Source organism: Pituophis catenifer, unplaced genomic scaffold, assembly GCF_029215685.1.
Source record: "Pituophis catenifer annectens isolate HBS135680 unplaced genomic scaffold, rPitCat1.0.hap2 SCAF_2, whole genome shotgun sequence".
Classification (NCBI taxonomy): Eukaryota; Metazoa; Chordata; class Lepidosauria; order Squamata; family Colubridae; genus Pituophis; species Pituophis catenifer.
The window spans coordinates 210,789,927-210,809,105 of record NW_027256882.1 but is presented as its reverse complement, the minus strand read 5'-3'; the positions used below and the strand labels follow the sequence as shown (position 1 = coordinate 210,809,105).

General features: G+C 40.0%; 1 protein-coding gene across 4 annotated transcripts in view; it reads left to right on the top strand.

Annotated features, from left to right (window-relative positions):
* Window positions 1-19,179, top strand: part of ACO1 (aconitase 1) — a 56,229-nt gene that overhangs the window by 27,803 nt on the left and 9,247 nt on the right. For all 4 annotated transcript variants that reach the window (XM_070938578.1, XM_070938579.1, XM_070938580.1 and 1 more), the window contains exons 6-15: window positions 343-526; window positions 3,924-4,063; window positions 5,505-5,676; window positions 8,993-9,093; window positions 10,675-10,791; window positions 12,616-12,775; window positions 14,357-14,492; window positions 16,283-16,367; window positions 17,729-17,885; window positions 18,782-18,906. In XM_070938578.1, the coding sequence (XP_070794679.1) occupies window positions 343-526; window positions 3,924-4,063; window positions 5,505-5,676; window positions 8,993-9,093; window positions 10,675-10,791; window positions 12,616-12,775; window positions 14,357-14,492; window positions 16,283-16,367; window positions 17,729-17,885; window positions 18,782-18,906 (1,377 nt within the window). The remainder of the gene's footprint in view (window positions 1-342; window positions 527-3,923; window positions 4,064-5,504; window positions 5,677-8,992; window positions 9,094-10,674; window positions 10,792-12,615; window positions 12,776-14,356; window positions 14,493-16,282; window positions 16,368-17,728; window positions 17,886-18,781; window positions 18,907-19,179) is intronic.

Below are 19,179 nucleotides of genomic sequence, written 5' to 3'. Positions count from 1 at the left end.
CAAGCCAGACAGTTAATTTTGTAATTTCTGTCTAGCTCATGCACCTGGTTTAGTGGGTAGCCAATCAGAATGGGACTGTTTTCTTGATTATGGTATCTTAATTTACATTTTGTCAAATTTTAAGATTAAAAAAAAATACAGGGGTCTAGGCTGAAATCCTACATTGATGAAACCACAAAGTCTGAATAGAACTTCAAAAACTTGGTAGTAAGTCCACATGGGCAGAATATTCTAAAAACCAAATCTTCATATCCCAATATTTATAAATTGATGACTAGGCTAGAAAAATACTCAATTTTGCTACTTCTTAAGACATTTCCTTCTTTTCCATTTGTGTTTTAGTGGGGCTCTCAAGCCTTCCAGAACATGAGAATTATTCCTCCAGGTTCAGGAATTGTCCATCAGGTGAATTTAGAATATCTGGCAAGAGTTGTCTTTGATCAGAATGGATTCTATTATCCAGACAGTGTGGTGGGTACCGATTCACATACCACAATGATTAACGGCTTAGGTGTGCTTGGCTGGGGTAAGTGCTTTTAAAATGGAGCTGTCTGTTCATTGAGAATGTAAGTGGTGTTTAGCAAAATTCAAGAATGTGAAGATGTTATTCTGAATTCCTTCTTGCTGTTTCCCCCCGCTCTTAATAAATAATAGACTGAGGTAAAATTTGTGATTTTTTTTTAAAAAAAAAATATTGGTTGAGTTTTCAGTTGCTGAATTTATGTTCAAATAGCTTTGTATGTTTATTTATTATTTTTATCCCACCTTTTATTATTTTTTATAAATAAGGGTGGCAAGAGAATACCTAATATTCTTTCCTGCTCCTGTTTTCCCCATAATAACAACCCTGTGAGAGAGCCTGGCCTAAAGTCACCCAGCTGGTTTTCATGCCTAAGGTGTGACTAGAACTCACCATCACCAGGTTTCTAGCCTGATCCATAACCATTACACCAAATCAGTTCTATATCTTCTTAGAAAAAAAAAATCCATAGCACATGCAATGGAACTTGGAGTCCTGATGTTGTTGAAGTACAGCTTCCAAAATCTCTAGCAAAAGTCCAAAATGTATGCAAAATAATATATTCCCTATACAGGTAGTCCTCAACTAATGACCACAATTGAGCCCAAAACTTACGTTGTCAAATGAGACATTTGTTAAGTGAGTTTTGCCCCATTTTACAACCTTTCTTGCCACAGTTGTTAAGTAAAGCACAGAAGTTCTTCAGTTAGTAACACAGTTTTTTAAGTGAATCTGGCTTTCCCATTGACTTTGCTTGTCAGAAGGTCACAAAAGGGGATCACATGACCCCCTTTGCAACCGTCATAAATATGAGTCAGTTGACAAGCATCTGAATTTTGATCATGTGACCATGGGGATGCTCCAACGGTTATAAGTGTGAAAAATAGTAGAATAGAATAACAGAGTTGGAAGGCATCTTGGGGGTCTTCTATTCCAACCCCCTGCTTAACCCTACATGAACCCTAGTCATGTTATTTTTTCCAGTGGCATTGTAACTTTGAACGGTCACTAAACAAACTGTTGTAAGTCAAGGACTACCATACTTGGTCAGTATTTAAAAAATACTCTAATTCAGGCCAGGAGCTTCGTATCACAGAGCCTGTTCACATACAGTGGCAGAAGAAGACCTTACGCTGGGAATTTAAATAGGAGAAGAAGCAAGCAGTTACTAAACCCAGTAGAAAAATATGGAAGGAATCAAATTCATAAGTGGAATCCCTAGTTAATCATAATTAGGCATGGCCTCTGACCACCAAAATGTTTTTCACACCATTGGTTATGCGTGATTCAAGGAAATGCAGGTCTAAGCATCACCCAGCATTTCCCTGGAAAGTTAGTGGGGGGGAAAACACCAGTTAGTTATTCTATGACAAATTAACACCATTACTGAAATAACCCTATTCTTGAATGGTAGAAGGAAACAAATCAGAGGTTGTCCCAGTGACTGAAGTATGACAAAAGGCTCACAAGATAGAAGCCATGCCTTTAATTTCTCTAATTTCGAAGTGTTCTCCATAAACCACTGAGTCAGATGAAGATTATTTTTACCCCTTCCGTGGGAAGAGTAGAAGTCTACCTTGGATTATATCAGTCATTGTCAGTGCCCAGAAGAAATGTTCCCACATGCCAGGGATATTCTTGGGAGAATTCTAAGGTATATATCAGTGGTGGGTTTCTACTGGTTCGGCCCAGTTCGCACGATCTAGTAGCAGTGATGGTGAGGTGAGAGCATCACAGTTCGCTCCGACCGTCGGCTGGGCCGTCCCACCTGTCCCTGCATTATACTTACCTATATTCATTCATTTTTAGCCCAGATGAAATGCATTGCGCTTGCACGGAGCGTGCGTGGAGCATGTGCGGAGCGAACCGGTTGTTACCACCGGTTGAAACCCATCATTGGTGCATATACCTAGCTTGCATTCTTATTCCCCTTTATTCTGAGGACAAAATCTTCTTGATTCTAGACTACATCAAATGAATTAAAGGCAGGATTGCATGTTGAAGGTGATAAAAGTGGAGATTCTTAACAGATGTTGAGAGCCCCCCAGTATACATCTGCATTGTTCTGTGAAGAAAGAAGGAAGGTTGATAAAGAAGAGTAAAGATCAGATCGGCATGGGTTAAAAGAAAGCAAAATCATGCAGTGAGAGTTTAAAATGAAATAATGTTGTTGATTTCTTACTTTTCAGAATGTCTAGCCATTCTGGAAATAGTTTAAAATAGGGGATTCAAAAAAATAATAATAATCACAAATATATTAATTAGAGCCCCGTTCCTAAAAATTAAATCCCTGAAAGACCCCTTTAAATCCCATGAAGAAAACCACCAAATGTAAGCCTAATAATCCCTCTTAAAATAAACTCAAAGCAGTAATACACTTAATCTTTCTAGAGAAATGCTTTGACTCAGCACCTATCAGGAAAACACAGGTTGTAGTTTGTTTGGTTTTACACATACACATACACACATTTGCTTGATCAGCTAACATAAAAATGCAAACAGGGCAAAGTAAGAAACATTTAAAGACTTTTTTTTATTATTTAGTTAATACAACTACAGGCCTTTCCTCACTGCTTGGTTGAAGTGTTCTCTACTCATTCTGGAGTTGGCTGAAACAATAATGGCATGAAATTTGCTGCCCCAGTTGCTGAGCCATGTCTCTATTATTCTTTTAAAATCACTACAATTATCTTATATCAATTCAAGATCAAAGGTGATAATCCTAGCAGATTTCACACACTTTCCGACTACCCTTAAATATGGTCAGACTAAGGGGGAAAATACTACTTTAATTCCAATTCACCTGAGGATGACTTAAGAATGGGTCTCTTACCATTTCAAAACAATGTGTTGGGACCACAGGGGAAAAAAAACATGTAGCTGAGATATTCACCACGGTTTGATACAAGTGGGAAAAGCTGTATGTAGCTGGAAATGTGGTGTGCATCCCTTTAAAAGTGAGAAGAAAATGTGGTAAACATAGTCCTGTTTTCCTTTGGGAATAGCCAAGGTAAACTAGATCCAGAGTTGATATAAATTTGATAAAGAGATGCATGCATGCTGAATAAAACAAAAGTGATTCTTGACGTCATGATGTTCAGGAATCTCTTTTCTTCTAATTCAGTGGTGGGATTCAATTTTTTTTTACTACCAGTTCTGTGGGCATGGCTTGGTGGGCGTGGCAGGGGAAGGATACTGTAAAATCTCCATTCCCTCCCCACTCCAGGGGAAGGTTACTGCAAAATCCCCATTTTCTCCTGATCAGTTGGGAGCTTTTAACAGTAAGTTACAGATCAGTTGTTTTCCTTAATGGCTGTTGCTGCTAGATAAATTAGCAGTTATATTTAAGCTCTCTCCCTCCTTCCTCCCCTCTCTTCCCCCCCTCTCTCTTTCCCATTGATAGGTGTGGGTGGTATCGAAGCTGAAGCGGTGATGCTGGGCCAACCAATCAGTATGGTTCTTCCTGAAGTGATTGGCTACAAATTGAGTGGTATTCCTCAGTCATTGGTCACATCCACAGACATTGTGCTCACGGTTACCAAGGTAATAACTTGCTTGACAGACCACAGCTGATCTTGATACAAGGCTATTACTTAATTAATCTCAGAAATCTTCATGCTAATAGATACAGGGTAGGAGTTTAAGTACATCAAGGGACATCGGTAATGTTTGAACTCTATTTCTGGGCATATTTATTCCAATTTAATACAATATGCAAAGTCACTTAGTGGTCACTATTCTAAGCACTAATGTGTGTCAGAGGTATTGAATTAATAGAATAGTTCCATAATTCCACCTTTTAGAGAGAAGGGCCTCTCTAAACACAGGGTTACTGAGGACCACAAAGTATGTTAGTGCATATTAGACTTGTGTGGGATTTATAATTGTGATATACTTTTTTTTTTTTATTTGATTTATATGCCGCCCTTCTCCGGAGACTCAGGGCGGCTTACAGTGCGTTAAGCAATAGCCTTCATACTTTTGTATATTTTATACAAAGTCAGCTTATTGCCCCCACAAACTGGGTCCTCAATTTACCTACCTTAGAAAGGATGGAAGGCTGAGTCAACCTTGAGCCTGGCAAGATTCGAACTTACTTTAATTGCAGACAGCTGGTGTTAAATTACAGTGCCTTTTGATGACAATGTTATACATTTATTTGTTTCCTAATTCAAAATTGCAGGAAAAGGTATTATCAGTTTTCAACAAACTTTGGCATAAAAAATAGAACTCAGACAACATTAAGTTGATTGAGGAAGCCAACGCAAACTGGAGATAGTGAGATTTGGGGTTATGGGGGGATACCAGTTGGTAATTTACATTCAGTGGGATTTTTAACTCAAAACTTCCAACATAAAGTTTTGTGCCATATTTTAAACGTGCAATGCAGTTGTACTTATCTAAAAGAATTATCGAAATCAATGGAACCTTTTTTATTTGTTTATTAGATTTGTATGTTAGTGGATGTGGTGGCTCAATGGCTAAGACACTGAGCTTGTCGATCAAAAAGTCGGCAGTTCAGCGGTTCGAATCCTTAGTGCCGCATAATGGGGTGAGCTCCCATTACTTGTCCCAGCTTCTGCCAACCTAGCAGTTTGAAAGCACGTAAAAAATGCAGGTAGAAAAATAGGGACAACCTTTGGTGGGAAGTTAACAGCGTTCTGGGCGTCTTTGGCGTTTAGTCATGCCAGCCACATGACCACAGAGACATCTTCGGACAGTGCTGGCTCTTCGGCTTTGAGATGGAGATGAGCACTGCCCCCTAGAGTCGGGAACGACTAGCACATATATGCGAGGGGAACCTTTACCTTTATGTTAGTGTTGCATTATAGGTTTAGATTTGGCAGCAAGCTTTCCTTAGATGGAACCTCAGATTCTCATTTATTAAAAAAACCCCAAAGCTGAGTTATATTTGGATTCATTTAAATATACTATATAATATACTATGAAAATAGAACTGAATGCAAACTTAAATGTATTGCAGCATTTACGCCAAGTAGGGGTTGTGGGCAAATTTGTCGAGTTCTTTGGACCTGGAGTTGCTCAGTTATCCATTGCTGATCGAGCCACCATTTCCAATATGTGTCCAGAATATGGAGCAACGGCAGCCTTCTTCCCAGTTGATGAAGTTAGCATCAAATACTTAGTTCAAACCGGTGAGTAGATAGAAGACAATACGTAAAATCTGAATTTCTGAAACAGAGAGTATTCATTTCAGATGGAAATAGGTTGCCTGCTTTAGTATCAGCCCATTTAAACCAAGACAGCATCCGTGGAAAGAAATGTAAGCCCTAGTCTTGGCATGTATCAAGATTCTTTAAAATCTTAATTCTAATGCAATTTTTAAAATTGAATGGAAAGCTGGGATGATGCAAAACCGAACAGAGGACAAGATGCCATGTTACCTTAAGCAATGCAGGGAAGTCCCATAACAGTCCATTTAGATATTCCTTGCAGTGGTGAAATCCAATTTTTTTTACTACCAGTTCTGTAGGCATGGCTTGGTGGGTGTGTCATGGCTTGGTAGGTATGGCAGGGGAAGGATATTGCAAAATCTCTATTCCCACTCCACTCTGGGGCCAGCCAGAGGTGGTATTTGCCAGTTCTCTGAACTGCTCAAAATTTCCACTACTGGTTCTCCAGAACCTGTCAGAACCTGCTGGATTTCACCTCTGATTCCTTTGGATAAAAAAAATACCTAGGAAAGCTGGCACTATGGAAAATATCCTGGGGAATCACAGGTAGTGCAGCGAGATAAGATTCTGTAATTAGAGATAGCCACTATAGCAGTTATTATGAAAAGGAAATCTCCTCATGGAAGACTTCAAATTCTCACATCAGATTTCAACATTGTAAATGGATCGATTAACCCCGAAAGACAAAAGGATTCTGGGTTAAACAGTGTGGCTATTTCAGGTATATTTATATTTATTAAAATGCTACCCCTCTCCGGAGACTCAGGGCGGCTCACAATACATTTAAAAAAAAACCATTCTAAAAACATTTAAAAGATTAAAAAACATTAAAAACCTTAGAATGCATTCACACCATTCATGGCCGGATCTCGCCAGATCGCAAAGCGAGATCAACGGCCCCAGGCCTGATGGAAAAGCCAGGTCTTCACAGCTTTTCGGAAGGCCAGTAGGGTGGGGATGGTCCGGACCTTAGGAGGTAACTGGTTCCAGAGAGCTAGGGCAGCCACAGAGAAGGCCCTCCCCTGTGGGCCCGCCAGCCGGCATTGTTTAGCTGACGGGACCCGGAGGAGACCAACTCTGTGGGATCTTACCAGTCGCTGGGAGCTATGCGGTAGAAGGCGGTCTCGAAGATAACCTGGCCCTGAGTCATGTAGGGCTTTAAAGGTAATAACCAACACCTTGAATTGTGCCTGGAGACCAATAGGGAGCCAGTGCAGCTCGCAGAGAATTGGTGTAATGTGGGTGTATCTAGGTGCACCCACAAGAGCTCGCGCGGCTACATTCTGGACCAGCTGCAGTCTCCGAACTCTTTTCAAGGGTAACCCCATGTAGAGCGTGTTGCAATAATCTAACCGTGACAAGGGCATGAGTGACTGTGAGGAGCGCCTCCTGATCCAAGTAGGGTCACAATTGGTGCACCAGGCAAACCTGTGCAAAGGTCCCCCTAGCCACAGCTGTCAGATGTTGCTCTAATCTTAGCTGTGAGTCTAGTAGGACACCCAAATTGCGAGCCCGTTCTGAGGGGGACAATTTCTCCCCTCCCCGAACCAAGGTAGAAGAGAAAGAAGATATTGGGGTTTTTTGCTTGAGTGGGAGAAATGAGATCAGATTGTATATATAGATTCCACTTGTGGATGTAATGCATGTGATTTCTCCTGTTTTCTCAACTAACTCGGCGGTATCCATAATTTCTCATAATTCATATAAAATGGGATAACGGAAAGTTTTCTCTTCTCCCTCTCAGCTCCATGGACAAAAGGGACCCATAGATAGTTCTGAGATTGTATTTGCTATCTTATCAATCGTAAAGTATGGTTTCTTGCATATGAATCAGAGCAATATTTATTGCTTTATGTGCCTATGCAGAAAATAAAATATTGGAGATCTGTGAATTATGCTTTGGTCAGTGTGTGATAAAGTGGCTCACATTGATTAGACCAGGAGTCTCCAACCTTGACAACTTTACGACTTGTGGACTTCAACTCCCAGAATTCCTCAGCCAGCGCATGCTGGCTGTGGAATTCTGGGAGTTGAAGTCCACAAATCGTAAAGTTGTCAAGGTTGGAGACCCCTGGATTACACAATTCAAAATCACAGTTTTAGCAAAATATAAAATACAGGTCCAACCTCAGGTGCTGATCATTCAAGTTCCTATACTTTAGTGTATTTATTTAGTAAAGCAAAGGATTCAGCCAGTCTTCTAATCTGATCTTCTAATTTCACAAACAATACATGTGTCATCCTGAAAATTAAAGTTAGTAAAGGACAAGTTTATTAATTCAAGAAAATGATTCATGTATTATTAACTCAGGTAATGGTTTCAGGGATACTACATGCACATTTATATATAGATAGTATGTATTTATTTACCATATTTTTCGGAGTATAAGATGCACCTTTTTCCCCCCCTAAAAGGGGGTGAAAATTTAGGTGCGTCTTATACACCGAATGTAGCCCCGCCCACCCACTGGCCCCCACCCTTTGGCCTCTGCCTTGCAGCAGTTACCTCCTTGCAAGCAAACAGCAAGAAAAAATAGCACCTTTCAGCTTCAGCACAGGTTAATTAGCACAAATTGATTGGATCCGTCTCCCGACTCTCAGCTGATTTGCTCTCAGCTGTTTTGGGCAGGGCTCTGCTGCTTGCTGCAAGGAGGTAAATTGCTGGAGCAGATTTTTTTTTTCCTTGTGCTAATCAAGCTATGCTGAAAACGAAACTGAAAGTAAAGCAGGCTGTTTGCTGTATGCTGCAATGAGGCAAAATTACTCAAAGGCAGAGGCAGAGGGAGATTTCTTTTTCTTCTTTTCCTCACCAAAAAAGGTAGGTGCGTCTTATACTCCAGTGCGTTTTATATTCTGAAACATACGGTAATTTGCACGTTTACATACAAACAGTATGTCTTTCATATACTGTTGAACATATAAACAGTAAATCTTTCACCATGTTTTATTTATCACATATAGTATACCCTATGCTTCCAATTACACCCAAAGCATCTTCTCATTACGTGAAAAATTAACTGTGTAAGTATACATTGGGAGTGCCAATATGATGATTCAGACATGTTTATATTCTTCATTTTTAAAGATGGGCTAGAACTTTACAATTAGGCTCTTAGTGTGTACACTAAATAGACTGGTAGTGCCCAATATTGTTTATATGGTGTGATGCTAAAGGTTTTCTGAAATTCTATACAGCATCTTAAATGTGCTGTTCCTTGAGAAATGGTCTTTCTATCTCTTTGCACACTCACAGAGCTTCTATTTTTGTCTATTATAGGCCGTGACCAAGAAAAGATTAATCATATAAGAAAGTACCTCGAGGCTACAGGAATGTTTAGAGATTTCAATAACTCATCTCAGGATCCAGATTTTACTCAGGTACCTTTTCTTAAATTTGTACTTTCCTCCGGGAAACATTCAAGCCCCAGACTTCTAGACATCTCGGGAAATGATCCTGCATCTTCCACTAACTGAAAACATCGAAGCCGATCACAAAACTATTTAGAAAGAGCCAGAAAGCCTCTAATGAGTACAGTGATTAAAGATGTCTGAAAAGAGGTAATGCTTTTTTAAATTACTAGAATTATTGGATGGTCATAGAGTTGGCCCAACAGGCAGAGTCCTGTGGCTATCTCTGGCACCTAATTACATTTTTATTCACATAAGAGAAGCCTTTGATGGATTTTCTACCAAAATCTGTTGACTGGCCTTAACTACTATGCACCTTGACTTGGTGGAAGCAAAATGTGGATAACCTCATGGTTTCTTGTCTAGTTCCTAACTTTAAAATCATGCTGAAGCCCTTGAAACAAGCCAGCACAGGCCTAACGGAGGATTCTGCCAAATCAAATTAAGCCCACCACCTAACTATGGCAGACCACCAAGGAAGGACTTTAGAAACCCTCTATTAACGCTTCATGGCTGGGATTTCAGAACCAGAAAGGATTATGAAGAGCCTTGGCAGCCACACAGTGAAGCTGGTGGGTTAGGTTCAAGTTGCTACAGGCCTGTCTTGAAATCATCCCCCAAGACTGTGCTATGTATGAATCCTGATGATTTGGCTCAAATTTTCCAAGTTTCCAAGCTTTTTGTTGCTTGTCTGACTCCCTTTAGCTTCTGCAGTGCCCGTTTAAAAAAAAAAAAATCAAACTTTTTCTCTATCCTTCAGGCTGCCAGTTAGTCCTCAAGGTGAACAACTTCTAGATTTTGTCACCCTCTTTCCAGGCATGCAGTAAATTTAGCAAATTAAGTGGTTATAGGGCAGTGATGGCTAACCTTTTTGCTGTTGCGTGCCAAAAGCAAGGGGGGTGGGGGGGTCGTGCTCCCCATAATTCAATGCCCCCCGTGCTCCCCCCCCCCGCTTTTGGCACGCGACGGCAAAAAGGTTACCGGTAGGCCCGTTTTTCGCTCTCCCCGGGTTCCAGAGGCTTTCTTGGAGCCTGGGGAGGGCGAAAACAGCCTTCCCCACCCCCTCCAGAGGCTCTTTGGAGGCTGGAAACGGTCCATTTCCCGACTTCCGGTGGACCCGGAAGGCCCGAAAATCAGCTGACCACCTCGCACATGCATGCTGGAGCTGAGCTAGGGCAACGCTCGTGTGCCTACAGATATGGCTCCACATGCCACCTGTGGCACGCGTGCCATAGGTTCGCCATCACAGTCATAGGGGATCAAGGTTGCAGGGCAGAGGGGGAGAGCTTAGCTTCAGTGCTTAAGGAGTGGGGGAAAGAAAGAGCCACGAGTCATAATTGCGGACAGACTGCCAAGTGCCCAAATTTTGAACATGTGACCATGATGGCATGAGTCGAGCATTGCTTTTGTTCTGTGCCATCATAATTTTGTAAGTCGTTTTGTGAGTGGTTGTAAGTTGAGGGCTACTTACATAAATATACAAGGGAACAGTTTCAAGAAGGCTAGCACCTCTCTGTTTCTCTTTTGTCCTGCTTCCTTTCTTTTCAGTAGATTGTAGAATTGGATCTACAAACCGTTGTGCCATGTTGCAGTGGTCCTAAAAGACCGCAGGACAAGGTAGCTGTCTCTGACATGAAGAAGGATTTTGAGGCCTGCTTGGGAGCAAAGGTGATGCTATTTTCTATTTGAAATATACCCCTTTTGTATGGTATCTGCCTTCTGATATGGTTCGTAATTTTTAATTAATGTACAGACGATATATTGCTTTTGTGAGGCTAACAGAGGGATACAATCAAGATCAAGTGAGGTACTAATATCTCTCTATAAAGTCTTAGTAAGACCACACCTAGAATACTGCATCCGGTTTTGGTCACCACACTATAAAAAAGATGTTGCGACTCTAGAAAGAGTGCAGAGAAGAGCAACCAAGATGATTAGGGGACTGGAGGCTAAAACATACGATGAACAGTTGCAGGAACTGGGCATGGCGAGTATAGTGAAGAGAAGGACCAGGAGAGACATGATAGCAGTGTTCCAATATTTGAGGGGCTGCCATAGAGAGGAGGGGGTCAAGCTATTTTTCAAAACACCTGAAGGTCAGAATAATGGATGGAAACTGATCAAGGAGAGATTCAACCTGGAAATAAGGAGATTTTTTCTGACAGTGAGAGCAATCAACCAATGGAACAGCTTGCCTTCAGAAGTTGTGGGAGTTTCATCACTGGAAGCTTTCAAGAAGAGACTGGACAGGCATCTGTCAGAAATGGTGTAGGATCTCCTGTTTGGGCGGGAGGTTGGACTAGATGACCTATAAGGTCCCTTCCAACTCTGTTAATCTGTTATTTGTGGAGAATCTATTTGCTGGTGGGTCAGATTTGAATATAAAATATATATTTTTTCACAGTTCAGTCTTCATTAATGATGAAACTCTTTGGTGGCTGCTATCCAAGTCTAAAGTGTTATTCTTTAGGATAATGTGTTTTACTAGTGAAGCCAACTTTGTGCCTAAATTTCAAAGACAGAATTGTAATAGTTTTGTTGTAACAAAATAATGGATTTTGGAGCTAAAAGGATGCTGATAAATGTGGCATTTAATCAGCCAAAGACTATGCTGTTTTAAAATCAGTAGATACAACATTATACTTACAGTGTCATGACCATTCACAGATCCTCCAGATGAGACTACAGCTTTTGTTATCCTAGATTATTGACCATGTCTGAGAATAATGAAGGATGGGGTCAAAAGTCAGCTGAAAGTTTTTTTTTTTTTTAATTTGATTTATATGCCACCCTTCTCCGGAGACTCAGGGAGGCTTACAATGTGTTAAGCAATAGCCTTCATCCTTTTGTATATTTATAAAAAGTCAGCTTATTGCCCCCACAACTGGGTCCTCAATTTACCTACCTAGATTGAAAGTTCCACTAAATTCTGCTAAGACTTTTGCAAAGTTGGTAATTTCAACTGGCTGGGTGGAGGAAGAAGCAATAAAATATTTCTCTTCTCAGCATTAACAGCATTTTTACAAAGTGTTTGTCTGTGATGCACATAATATATGCAGAATATCATATATTCTCCAGTTGCACCTGGCTTTGAATGACATACAGAGGTATATCTCCCCCCCCCCCAAAAAAAGAGCTAGGGAAAAAATGAACAGGTGTATTTTATTTTAATTGATTTAAAATTAATCGGAGGCAATTCGTGCGGTTACTCCATCTATCCACAGATTCATGTGGTTATTCCATCTATCCACAAACAAGAGGACGTGTGTCAGCACATTCAAGAGAACTGTAATTGTTATAATGATTACAATATAATTATAATCTAAGAAAACAAAGTAATTCCAAGCTGGTTAATAGGGAAAGCCAGCTGACAATTGGAAGGAAATTATGAGAAACTGAGAGATGGTAGAATGGAATAGAGTAGAGTATCCTCAATCTGTCTGAGCATTTGTTACCAAATTTTAAATATATTTTTTTTATTTCTGTTTGCAGCAAGGATTTAAAGGTTTTCAGATTGCCCCCGAATATCACAACCACCATGTCAAGTTTGTCTACAATGACAAGGAATTTGAACTAACACACGGGTCAGTTGTGATTGCTGCCATTACTAGCTGTACCAACACTAGCAATCCTTCTGTGATGCTTGGAGCTGGTAAGTTGTCATTTAGAGCACCAGTTAAAGCAAAGATAGAGGCAGGTAGTCCTCGGCTTAATGACCACAATTGAGCCCGAAATTTCTGTTGTTAAGGGAGGCAGTTGTTACGCGAGTTTTGCCCCATTTTACGACCATTTTGCCAGAGTTTTTAAATGAATCACTGCAGTTGTTAAATGTATCATTAAGCAAATTTGGCTTCCCTCATTGACTCTGCTTGTTGGAAGCGAGCTGGGAATGTTACAAATGGTAATCACATGACCCTGCGGCAGTGCAACAATCATAAATGCATGCCGGTTGTCAAGTGCCCAAATTTTGATCATGTGACCATGGGGATGCTGCAATGGTTGTGTGAACTTCGAACAGTCACTAAACGAATGATTGAAGTCTAGGACTACCTGTTAAATACTGCATATTTAAACACAAGCCTCTTTTTTAAATTTAATTTAATTTAGTTGACAGCAAACCGTTTTAAAGATTCTTAGATTTTCTTCCACAGAAGTTGAGTTCCAGAATTCACTGGAAATAGGGAGTAGCTATTAAAATCGGTTGAAAAGTGGTGGAGAAGAGGCTGTTCCTTGCCCCTTTTACTCAGTGGTGAAATGTAAAATTTGTTACTACAGTTCTGTGGCCATGGCTTGGTGGGTGGGTGGGGTAATATGACTGAGTGGGTGTGGCCAACTTTTTTTTTTTTACTTTTAAACCATTTTTTCTGCTTTTAAAGCCTCTGACTTGCCTGATTGGCAGATGCTTTTTTTACTTTTAAAAACATTTTTTCTATAACCTCTTCGGCCAAAGAGGTTGTAGAAAAAATGCTTTTAAAAGCCTCTGATGATCCCAGCTGAGCCGCACGATCATCAGAGGCTTTTTTTTTTAACTTTTAAAAGCATTTTTTCGGCCAAAGAGGTTGTAGAAAAAATGCTTTTAAATTTTTTTAAAAAGCCTCTGATGATTGCATGGCTCAGCTCCAGCAATTGGGGGGGGGGGGCAGGGATTTTTGCTACCGGTTCTCCGAACCACCCGTCTCTATCGCTACTGGATTGGGCGATCCGGTCCGAACCGGGAGCATTTCACCCCTGCTTTTACTTCTCACTGATTTTTCATTTCATTATACTTGAATGCAGTACAGATTCCATGAAATTGAATCATTATGTTTCTCCAAGATTTCTTGGGGATGTGTAAAAACACTGCATTCCTGACTGTAACACAGAGTCTGAGCTATAAGTCAGCCTTGTTTTTCAGTGGTTTGGGCCATAAATCATAGAGAGCACATTGTTGCAGTGATATTCCATTGAGTTATCATGAGGAGAATGGAGCTTGCTAGGTTTCTAAGTGTTTGCAAGAAGGCGGCAAGAACAAGACTTCCGATACTATGGGAAATAGAGACTTCACATTTTGGATTTCTCTCTATTTCCAAGGCATGAGAGAAGGTATCAGATTTTTATTTTTTATTTTTTTGAGCCAGATTGAGCACTGTGCCAGCTCTGTAAATATTTAGAATATTTTTGTATAAAAAGTCTAAACTAGGCTGAAGTACACAAACTCATATACCTATATATATATATATGACTCTTTATGCAGGTTTGCTTGCAAAGAAAGCCATAGAAGCTGGATTGACAGTGAAACCATATATTAAAACTAGCTTGTCTCCAGGAAGTGGAGTAGTCACATACTATTTAAGAGAGAGTGGAGTGATGCCGTATCTTGCTCAACTAGGGTAAGAACTTCCTTATTTCTTTTTTGTCCATTTATACTTTTGATCTCAAAGATAGATTCCTGATTGCAAAAACAAAGAAATATTTATTTAATCAAGTAGCTATAACCAAAAAGTAAGGAAAATATTGTCTTAAAGAACCTAAGGAAAATATAGCAATTGCAAATATATGTGCTGTAAAAATGTTACATTTTGGTCACTACAATATTCAAAAGATGCTGAGATTCTGGAAAGAATGCAGAGAAAATCAACAAGATGATTAGGGGGATGGAAGCTAAAACATATAGAGAACAGATGCAGGAATTGGGTACATCTAGTCTAGTGAAAAGAAGGACGAGGGCTGACATTGTAGCCGTGTTCCAATGTTTAAGTCACTGCCACAAAGGAAAGGGGGATCAAGCTATTCTCCAAAGCACCTGAAAGCAGGAGAAGAAACAATGGATGGACACTAATCAAGGAAAGAACCAACCTAGAATTAAGGAAAAAATTCTTGACGGTGAGACCAATTAACCAGTGGGACAGCTTGCCTTCAGAAATTGTGGATGTTCCATCACTGAAGAGATTGGACAGCCATTTCTCCAGAAAGTTATAGGGTCTCCTGCTTACACAGGGGGTTGGACTAGAAGACCTCCAAGGTCCCTTCCAACTCTGTTATTCTGTTTAGCACTTTGGATTTCCAGAGCATCTGGAGCTGCAATTACATATAGTTACATACATACATATTATCCACAACTTCTCAGTTCAGGCTGCAGCTGCTTTAAGGAGTTGCAAACAAGTACTTGGTGAGTAATCGTGATCCTGTGTGCTCTGAAACACCATTTTATTATAGAATCAGATGAGCTGTATGGCCTTAAAAATCACTGGTTGTATAGCTCTATATAAACATGTTCAGCTGCAGAGGGGAAAGTACAAACCAAGTAGAGCAGGGGTATCAAACTCGCGTTGTCACGGCAGCATTACATGATATATCGGGACTTTTTCTCCCTTTGTTAAACTGGGCGGGGCCAGTATGTGACGCATCGGGCCCACGGGCCGCGAGTTTGACAGCCCTGAAGTAGAGAATATATTCAGCCTGCGCTTTGTAGACACTGACTCTGAAGGTTAAGAAAACAGCTGCATACAGCTACTACGGGAATGTTGCATATGCCAGCATCATTCACTGGATTACAGGTTGCCTGGAAAGTGGAAGAAATTTCACACCACTTTAATTCCTTAAAAAAAGAGGAGGGGGGAATTAAGTCCTTGGCGGTGATTCAAGTTAGGGAGATTCACTTACTTTCCAACTCAATTTGTATCAAAGAGTGCCATGTTTACTGTATGTCATATTGAGATGCATGCATAGCAAAGCCCAGCTCAACTGAAATTGTACATAAGTGTCTCATGATGTGTGGGGATTATAACATTAATCTTTACTAAACAAAAATCTGAATACTTATCCCCCCTACTCATAAATTGGTGTGTCAGAAAGAAGGTTAAGCTGGAAAAATCCTTTTATTCTCAGTCAACGTTTTTTCCCCATCCTCAGTCTGGAGAGGAGGTCATTATTTCACTATTTGAAACATGTGGAACAATATATCTTAACAGTTACTCATTCTCCCACTGTCCCCTTCATAGGGATCAAATTATGCAAAGCTGTCTTGCCTAGTTAGAAGAATATACCACCATCATCACCATTATTGCCATTATTCTGAATTTATTACATGGTCTGGCAAACAGGAGAAATGCAATTGTTTGATCTTTCCTTTTCTACTAGAAGTCCATTGCTAATATATTGACTTTCATCCTCTCCACAGGTTTGATGTGGTTGGCTATGGGTGCATGACATGCATTGGTAATAGTGGGCCTTTGCCGGAATCTGTAGTTGAAGCCATTACTCAGGTATTGTTGAGTTTTTTGTCCTGGGTTGTTGCAATTTTTGCATACAAATGATCAGAACCAAGCAAAAAATAGGATTGGTAGTGGATGGATTTGTGGATAGACAGTGGAAATACATATGAACACTTTAGATACGCAGAATAGAAGGCTTGTTGTTCTTACAGGTAGCTATTGACGTACCACTGTTCATTTAATAATGGTTCATAATTATAATGGCCTTGACTCATCCTTGAAGTTGTAAGTGTCACACCACTATCACAGTCACACGCTTGGCAACCAACTTCATTTATGATGGTTGCAGCGTCTTGTGGTCACATAATCGCGATATGCAACCTTTCCAGCTGGCTTCCAACAAGCCAAGTCAATTGAGGAAGCCAATTTTGCTTAACAAACGTGATTCATTTAAACCCCATAAAAATGGCAATAAAATCAGGTCTGATGATGATTTGTTTAATGACCACCTTGCTTAGCAACCAAAATACTGGGCCAATTGTAGTTACAAGTGGAAGACTATTTGTAGAAGGGAAATGCTTATTTATTTTACATAGATCTAACATTGTCAGTGTAATGTTTAATGATAGTTATCATGCTTCTTCACTGCACAGTTTAAGAACTGTTGAGATGATAGAATTGTGTCCCTTTAAAACAGAGGTGGGGGAAACTATGGTCCTTTTATGACTTGTGGGCTTCAACTCCCAGAATTCCTAAGGCCTGCATGGCTGGCTCAGGAATTCTGGGAGTTGAAGTTCACAAGTCATAAAAGGGCCATGTTCCCCACCCTTGCTTTAAAAACAGTGCTTTTCAAACTTGACAACTTTATGATATGAGGACTTCAACTCCTAAGCTTTCTGGGAATTGAAAAGGACACATTTTAAAGTTGCCAAGTTTGAAAAATGCTGCTTTAAAAGAATTCCTTGCTTTTATAGTACAGGAAAAGAAATGTTGAGCTTTACTTGGAAATGGATAGCACTTAGACTGATATACCGCTTCATAGTGCTTTTACGGCCCTCTCTAAGCGGTTTAGAGAGTCATCATATTGCCCCCAACAATCTGGGTCCTCATTTTACCCACCTCGGAAGGATGGAAGGCTGAGTCAACCTTGAGCCGGTGAGATTTGAACTGCCGAACTGCAGCTAGCAGTCAACTGAAGTAGCCTGCAGTACCGCACTTTAACCACTGCACCACCTCAGCTCTGGATAGCCAACTTCCAGTTTTTATTCAATATTAATAAGTAGCTGTTTAGCATAGTCTTTAAGGGGGGGAGTGAGATTTCATGTGACTTTAATGGACATTGTATATGGACCTTGGTGATGTGAACAAATAGAAACTATTTTCTTTTTCAATATGGACGGGTATTTTTGCAGGGAGACTTAGTCGCTGTAGGGGTGCTGTCTGGAAACAGGAACTTTGAAGGCCGCGTCCATCCAAACACACGTGCTAATTATCTGGCCTCTCCTCCCCTCGTAATCGCCTACGCTATTGCAGGGACCGTAAGGATTGACTTTGAAAAGGATCCTCTAGGTAAGGCATAATTTCCAAATGATTTGAATTTTTGAAGGGGATGACTTTATATAAGTCAGAAACTATACCAAATCTCGAAGTCTTTGTGTGTACAGATGGAGTATGTAAAGGAATTAGGATCATAAAAGACTATTCTCTATATTTCTCCGTATTCCTTAAGCATGATCCATACAGTAGTGGCCAAAATTGTGGAAACCTTTTGGGAAAGGTGTATTTTTGAGGTTTGATGGCTAATAACACCACTTTTTTTTTTTTTTTTTTTTGGAGTTTCAAGATAATCATATTCCACTGCTGGAATGGCCTGGGAATAGCCCAGACCTTAACCCAATTGAAAATCTATGGAGCTGACTAAAGAAACTTGTTAGTCAGAAGCGGCCCAGCAATAAAACCCAGTTAATAGAAGCAATCATTCAATCTTGGTTTCACATTATAACAGCTGCAGAACTAAAAGACTTGGTTCACTCCAAGGGAAGACGTTGTAAGGCCGTAATTCATGTTAAAGGTTACCCAACTAAGTATTAATTGACGTGATAATTTTTGTTCAGTATATCTCATTTTTTCTACGTGTTTCACTTTTCTTCATTATATTGTAACTGCTGTTCTAAAAGCAAATCCTTCATTAAAGTTATTTCATTACATTCTTGATTAAATTATCTTTCCATTGATATATAATTTTATGGTACTACTCCAAAAAAAGTGGTGTTATTAGTTAGGTTTAGAAAATATACTTTTCCCAAAAGGTTTCCACAATTTTGGCCACTACTGTATATAGGGTTTATGTTCATGGAGAAGGGATCCATCTGGTTATACAAAACGAGATCCAGTTCAGCTCATCACCTCTGTGGAGGACAAGTTAGTAGGATGCCTGCTGAAAACCAGTGTTCCATTAATTGCAGGTGTCAATGCAGAAGGCAAAAATATCTTTCTGAAGGACATTTGGCCTCTGAGAGATGAGATCCAAGCCATTGAACGTCAATATGTAATTCCAGGAATGTTTAAAGAGGTCTACCAGAAAATAGAGGTAATGCTTAGTGTTAAATTGTGCTTTCTGCATTTGCTCTGATGTTACATTTGCGTCTTGTTAGCTATAAGTTAAAACTTCAGTAGAAATTAGAAAAGTTTCCCCGAAACAAGGGAGAGTTCCCTTGTGAGCTAGGTAAGATAATGATATTCTAATAAAAAATCACCAGAAAGACGAGGAAAGTGCCAGTATGGGATTGACCAAACTTCGATGCACTTTTTAAACCTTGTTGGAAGCAATGAAATTTTTGGGGAACCCTTTCAGAGAAGGAAT